At 39.3% G+C, this 7,502-nt stretch overlaps 1 protein-coding gene across 6 annotated transcripts in view; it reads right to left on the bottom strand.

Moving 5' to 3' along the window:
* Positions 1 to 1,150: 1,150 nt before the first annotated feature.
* Positions 1,151 to 7,502, bottom strand: part of cep89 (centrosomal protein 89) — a 42,134-nt gene continuing 35,782 nt past the window's right edge. For 3 of the 6 annotated variants that reach the window (XM_015055444.1, XM_015055445.1, XM_015055450.1), the window contains one exon: positions 1,151 to 1,441. In XM_015055444.1, the coding sequence (XP_014910930.1) occupies positions 1,240 to 1,441 (202 nt within the window). In that variant the 3' untranslated portion in view covers positions 1,151 to 1,239. Of the gene's footprint in view, positions 1,442 to 6,733; positions 7,365 to 7,502 lie in introns of those variants that run through there. The other 3 variants (XM_015055447.1, XM_015055446.1, XM_015055448.1) reach the window with 3 other exon arrangements.

The following is a 7,502-nucleotide window of genomic DNA, read 5'->3' as shown; positions in this document are numbered from 1 at the left end:
GGTGGTAGTAACAACGTTGTCAATGTTCCTCTTAGGCCTCTAATGAGCCATCATTTGATCCAGGTGCGTAAAACCAGGGAAAGAACTAAAACATACAGGATGCCGGGCCTTGAGGACCGACTTTGGACACCTCTGCCTTACGGTCACATACCATATTTTAGTCTTCCTTCTCACTACTTCACAGCATAAAGTCACATAGACTATATTTAAGTCTAAATACATAATTTTGTTTTATGTTATATTTTCTGATAACATCTATCAGAAATTGTGACCATCTGTGTTTTAGTCCAACTCCCATCATGCTACCTTGTGGTTTCAAAAAAACAAAAAATAAAATTAGGCTCCCAGATGTGAATTGCTGCTTTATTATTTACAAACATAAAAGTCAGGCTTAAAATTACAGGTCAAGGATGTACAAATATATAAACATTCTTAAATATGCCTAAAATATGTTATTTGTACCTATCAGAAAAACTCACTTGACATACATTTTTAATCTCCTTCAAGTAAATTTAAATTTGAATGAGTTTTACATTATTGATCTTATTTCTTTTAATTCAGTGTACAGATGATGGGTGTATTTATTTACACCAGTGGTCCCCAAAGTTGGTCCTCGAGGGCCGGCATCCTGCATGTTTTATTCTCTCCCTGGTTTAGCACACCTGCATGAAATGATGGTTCATTAGAGGGACTAAGAACACTGACTTGCTGAGGAGGTTGTTACGGCCACCAGGGAGAGAACTAAAACATGCAGGATGCCGGCCCTTGAGGACCGACCTTGGACACCCCTGATTTACGCCCACACACCCTGGTCACTGTCCTGCTCTCTGGCAGGACCGTCAGGACTGTAATGGAGTCATTGACAAGTCGTGACCAGCAGATGGCACCACTGCCTTTTGAATTCAGCACATTTCAGTCAAATTTCACCTTTCCATTTAACTCTTCAGCTGACTTGCCCAATTGTTCCTGGCACATTTTATGAAAGAAAAAAACAAAACAACAAATATGTTAAAATCAAGTAAAATACTATGTTAAATGTAAAAATAAAAAGTGCAGTAAAGTGCTTTCCGAGGCCAACGGATTGCCTTCAAGATAAATTTCTTCCTAATTTTACTGATTGTTTGTGCTTTTGTTTTACAAAAAAACAAAAAAAAAAAAAAAAAAAAAAAAGAAAGCGTGACCCAGATGCCAATATCATTCTCTGATGTTCTGACGCCGCCGGCTTTAGTCTCTGGGTCTTCAGCAATAGAAATCCAGCCCGTGCTTCTGCTGGAGCAGGGAGGATTTGCTCGCCTCCTCTGAAGTCTGAGCAGGGAAGTCAGGGGAAAGCGCCCAGGCCGACAGCTCCCCACTCAGCTTCGTGTCCAACAGCGTCTCCCTCATCTGCTGGTTCTCCCATGCTGCTGCCTGCCACACCACCTCCAACTCCTCCTCTACGTCCCTAAAAGGAGAAATGGGAAAAAAAAAGTAAGGAAATCAACTCGATCAGTCACTTTGCTTCACTCACAGAGTAATCTGCTGTGGCTTTCACTCAGGGAGCTGCTGGAGAGTCTCTGCAGGGGGTCTGGAGGGAGCCTAGCATGCAGTGGATGTGTGAAATTGTCTTGAAATAAATTTGAAGATTTCTTTGGCTGTTGCTTATTGGCCTTTGAGCGAGCCGGAGGGTGTCTGCTGATTTCCACAGTGAGACTGGCGTAACTGTCAAGGCAATTGTGACAATGTGGCGGAAAGCCAGGTATTCGTACAGAAATTTGCGGCACATTGGTTTCAGCAGTTTATGGCTGTAAGGAGACAGTGCTGCTTGGTTTTCTAAACGGTACCAAAGTACCGAGACAGTATCTACCTTATTACAGATTTTGTTTTTCCTTTTTTGTCTTTCTAAAATGTTGTAAATCATCAAACAAATGTTAATATCAGACAGAGAAAAGCTATGTGATATCCAAAATTATCTGACAAAACTATTGACAATTATGATTAAGCAGGTTTTTACATTACTGTGGAGGAAGTTTGATCCGCTTTTCTTTGCAGAGATTTTGTACTTCCACCACAACGGATAGCTTCTAAGGCCACTGCTTGTCAGCGAGAAGGACGTTTTGCTCTTGACTAAACCTCTCCAAAACATTTTTAAGGCCATTCTAAGTTGAAACTACTTGTCTGGTTCAGACTGTTTACGTTTGAACATAAGGTCACGAACTGACAGTCAGGCGTTGTCCGTCTGGATTTTCTGCTGTAAAACAGCATTTATGTTTCTAATTACCAACATTATTTCTATTTTCTAAATGTCACAGTTACGAGGAAGATAATCTCTTTAGAGATTTATTATCAATGTCTTCAAAATTAGAAGTTTACATACATTTCTTCTGTATTTGGTAGCACTGTCTTTGAACTGAATGACTTTGGTTTTCCTCCCCTAGTTTCTCACAATAGTTTGCTGGATTTCCGGTCCATTCCTCCTGATAGAAATGGTGGAACCGAGACCTTTTCAGATCTACGTACAATTCAATATTGGTTGCTATCAGGGCTTTGTGATAGCCACACCTAAACGCTGACTTTGGTCCCAACAGTGTAAATGGGAGTTAGGGGAAAGGTGCATTATTGTGATGTTCTTAAGTCACTTTGTAACTTCTTTGGCTGTACGTTGACCGTCATTGTCCATTTGGAAGACCAATCAGAACTCAAGCTTCGACTTCCTGACTTATGTTTTTAGATGTTTCTTCAATGGTCTTTTTATTTTATGGAGTGTAACAGTTCCTCCTGTAGCATCATACTTCACAGTTAGGATGGACCACAGGACATCTCTCCAAAAACAAAGGTCTGTGTCCATGTGTGCATTTGTAAATCTGGCTTTAGAGTAATGGCTTCCTCCTCAGTGAGTGGCCTTTCAGTTTGTGTTGGTACAGGACGTGTTTTACTCTAAATCAGTGTTTCTCAACCCTGGTCCTCACCGCCCCCCTGCTCGGCATGTTTTAGATGGGCCTCTATTCCAGAGCAGCTGATTCAAATGATTGCATGACCATCAAGTACTGCAGAAGCCTGTTAATCACCCAGAGATACAATTCAGGTGTGTGGCAGAAGGGAAATACCTAAAACATGCAGGACAGGGGGGGCGGTGAGGACCAGGGTTGAGAAACACTGCTCTAAATAATGAGACTTTAATAGTTTCAGATAACAGTGCTAAACATTGTTCTTGTTTTTTTTATTTTTGGGATCTCCTGGACTGTTGTTGAAGAAATCTGTAAGAGGTCAAACGCTTTTTAATCCCAAAGTAAATAATTATCTGGAAGGCAGTGATGAGAACATTAATGCTTTGGCCACATGAGGTGATCCTGTCAAACATATATGAACCACACATATTTATATGGCATATTTAGTGGCATTGTAAATTAATCTTGATGCATTCTTCCCTTGTTGGTTTTTACTACTATAATTTTCAATAATTTAGCCTGCACCATCTGTTAGGGACACAGACAATGGAAATCAGCCTTGGTTGTAAATTGGTGCATTTACATTTGTGTTGTTCAAAATGTTTATTAATGCACAATGTTGCCCTTCTGCAAATAAAGTAAATGAAAACATAATTAGTGGCAATTTTGTATTTGTCGAGCAATATAATTCATGATCTGTGGTGGTTCAGTGTTTTAGCAAACTAATTATTCAAGATTTACATTGATACATGTTTATGTAAAGCACCTGTGTCAGGCATTTTGGACTAGAGGCCATCACGGATGGCAAAAAAAGAGATGGTGTAAAATTATTTTATGATACTTCATGTGTTTAAAATTACTTTTAATAACCAGATCCTAGCCAAATGTCATGAGTGTGGGGTTGATGGTGGTGGGAATAAACGCAGAGACCCAGATAAAGGTGATGAGTTTAATGAAGAGACGAACACAGTCCTGGCTCAGGCACCACGGCAGCAAACAAGCACATAGCTAATACTGGTAGCAACGGACATATGGACTGAACACAGAAACGAACAACCTCTGGACTACACAGTTCAACTGAGGGGAACTGACTGACAAGCGACGTTAGAGGAGGATCTGACAAGGAACACAGACAACAGGTGGGACTAAAAACTCTGGAAGGGTAATCACAGGAACAGGACACAGCTGGGATCAATCAACGGAAGACGCAGAGACAGAGACTCACAGGGGACAGCATCACAATAAACACAGAAAAAACTCAAAAATAAACACAGGAAACTACGGATCACGACACCAAAAAGGTTGCAGAACTTGAGAAGCCCATGTGAAAATCAGAAAAAAAAAAAAAAATAAATATATATATATATATATATATATATATATATATATATATATATATATATATATATATATATATATATTTCATTGAACTTGAACTTTAGAGTGACTGCTAGTCTATCTGAAGAACATCAACTAGATTGTGAAGAAAAAAAGATAAACTGTTCTTTCAATTATTGATGTCTCAATGTGAACAAAAAAAACAACTTTGTCCCTTGTCATCTCAGAGCGACAACCACCACATATTCTCTGCTAATTACATCCAATCCAAACAGTTACCAATGGCAACCGCATTCACTGCTGCTTCAGCATACAGGAAAAAAGATTAATGAGCCTGTGATGGAGAGAAACTCTTACTGAAGACTGGCTTGATTGCAGTGACCACAGACCCACTAAAATGTATGTTGCTGCATTAAACATACATGGTGCTTTGCAAAAGCGTTCTACTGAGAAAAAAAAAGAGACCTTTGAGGTTTTTCACATCCTGTCATGTTACAACAACAAACTTCAATGTATTTTGTTGGGATTTTGTGAAATAGTTCAACATAAAGAAATGCATTGTTGTAAAAAGTGGACCAACATGAACACTGAACACAACATCCCAACAGTGTAACTGGGAGTTGGGGGGGAAAGTACATTATTGTACATGTTCAGATAAAGAATCTTTGGAAAACAGATTCTCTACTTAAAAATTGCACATTTGAAAGTAGAATCCTGTTCCTTCCACTTAACAATGATTCTATATTTTTTGTTGATCTATCACAAAAAAAGGATATTAAAAGATTTGCCAGTCACTGTGTGGCTTACGTACCACTGAGTACTATTGCATCTTTAGATATCTGCACTGCAGCCATTTCATATGGTCAATTCAATAAATCAGAATTTTACCAAAAAGTTCATTCATTTCAGTCACTCAATCCTCAATTTGAATCTAGGTTAATAACATGCTTGTGTTCATATTTTCAAGTCTTTATATTGCAAATTATGATAGTTTTCTACTTTCAGCTAATGTAAAGATGATATTTAAGATTAGAATATTACTTCAGACCAATAAAAAAACAAAACAAAAACATTTGAAACCAGAAATGTGGGTTTAATGTAAAGTATATATAACACATGCTTATGGGTAATTTTCATAAGGAACTTTTAATATAATGGAGCCTCATCATCAGGACAGAATGCATATTTTAATGTATCTCTACATTTGATAAGCCCTTGTTGCTTTTGAATAAAAGGGAAAATACATTATTAATGCAGGACAGAGCGTTGAGTGTTTGAACTAGCCTTCAACCCCTGGATCTAGTGTGTGTTTTATGAGTATTACAAGAATAATAAAGTTAAGAGCTTTATGTCTGTTGGATGCAGAAGAAACATCTCAGTGATGGGTTCAGGGGTACAACATGATTAGAAATTCTCTGTATGAGCTGAAGGCTGCTGTTAGCAAAGCACTAATTCTGTATGTCAGTGCAGGTTCTCACTCACTACGGGCTTAAAACTACAAACGCCACAGGCTGCTACGACTGTAAGATAACAAACGGGGATCTTTTACAACGACTGCTACAAAAACCGCCACCCATCTCTGTCTGTTTCAGCCGTCTCTTTCACGTCTCTCTAACTGGCAGGTTATTGCGAAGGCAGGCGAAATACAGTCCTTGACAACTGCCTCGGGTTCGTAGAGGACCCAGAATGATTTGAGAGAAAAATGGTTCTGATGGATGGGGTAGGCCCTGATCAAATGAGGGAGCCTGAAGGAAAAGAAAACTTCTGCAGCATGATCATTTGTGCTCTTGAGTTTTATTAATTTTTAGCATGAGGCCCAGCTCTATACATTAACATAAATGACTGTCAGCACTTTGAGGTGCTCAACAGCAGAAGGAAGGGCTGTTTCAACCCCATGCTTTAACAGAATTGACAGAATACTATTAATATTAGCTTAAAAATCATTGTTGTAAATGGGCAGTATTATGTAAAAGCAACATTTTTGAGTTTTACATCATATTACACTGTTATACATCAAAAACATTCCTGGAGTGTTGCCTTGATTCTCTCATGAATGTTTGAGAAATCCTTTAATCTCCCATGGCAACCATTCAGCTGTGCAAAACGCCTGGATGGACCTGGCGCCACCTTTCAGACGCAGCCTCTCCTCTGAGCTGCAGTTTCCAAGCTTCAGAGCTTCCGTCACGACTTTCCCACTCGGCTCCTTCAGACTAGCCATCGGCAATTAGCAAACACCTGGTAGAACTGCACATCTGCTGAGCTCATAATGGAAGCTTCTTCTCAGTGCAACGCTGGCAAAAACCCTGTTAAAGGATTAATAGAGGAGCGATGCTGTGATAACTTCCTGAAGGCGGAGTTTCAGAAAGAGCAGGAGTTTTTAAAGAGACAGAGGCCCAATTTCCAGGCGTTAAACCAAAAAATAAAATTTCTTGTAAGTTATATTTGATAAATATAGCATTTTTTTTAATAACTGAAGTCAAAGTAGAAAGTACATAACACTTTCCCTTTAATAAGTGAAAGCTAATTATTTGCCATAATACATCTTTTAAGTAGTAATTTACTTGGAACTTAGACCAAAGCTATTCTAAAGAAGTGGCTAATCAATACTAACCATCCACTGACTTCAGTACTTCGAAACCCTGTTGCATTTTAATCAGATTCTAAACTTACTGACAACAGCTTATATTATCAGGGTCTCAGTTTGTTGGCTGCTGAAAGTAAATTAAATGAAAATGGGGGAATTTATAAGCAAATTACCAGCTTTGGTTGTTGATTTGGAGGTTGCTATTTGTTTATATGAGCAAGTCTTTCTGTGTTGAGCGGCTAGATAGCAGTGGGAGGAGCAGACTATGTTTTGAGGAGGGCAAAAAAAGCTCTGAAAGCTCAATTGCCACCTCCAGAGCTCCGTGAAGTCTCGGGCAGTGGCGGTTCCCCGGAGGCTACGCAGAACTCAGCTGGCAGGCAGCAATCACAACCAATCAGCATCTCTGCGGCTAAACCACGGGCGGAATATAAAGCAGAGGATGAGAGGGAACGTAGACTGACTCGCAGAAAGATTCTTCTGAAGGGAGACGATGAAAAGTTTCACTCCAAATGCCCTTCCTGAGCACAAAGCAAACTTGTTTTCTCAAAAAAAAAAAAAAAACACCATCTACAAACAGGATTTTTTGGTAACATTTTGGCCCCGGTGTATGGTTCCAATGACTTGGCAAGGCTGGACTGTGCGTCAGGGGAGGACTA

This window comes from Poecilia latipinna, unplaced genomic scaffold (genome assembly GCF_001443285.1).
Source record: "Poecilia latipinna isolate Pla-1442-1.1 unplaced genomic scaffold, P_latipinna-1.0 Scaffold1316, whole genome shotgun sequence".
Taxonomy (NCBI): domain Eukaryota; kingdom Metazoa; phylum Chordata; class Actinopteri; order Cyprinodontiformes; family Poeciliidae; genus Poecilia; species Poecilia latipinna.
The sequence above is the reverse complement of the archived record's forward strand: the minus strand, read 5'-3'. Positions and strand labels throughout refer to the sequence as shown.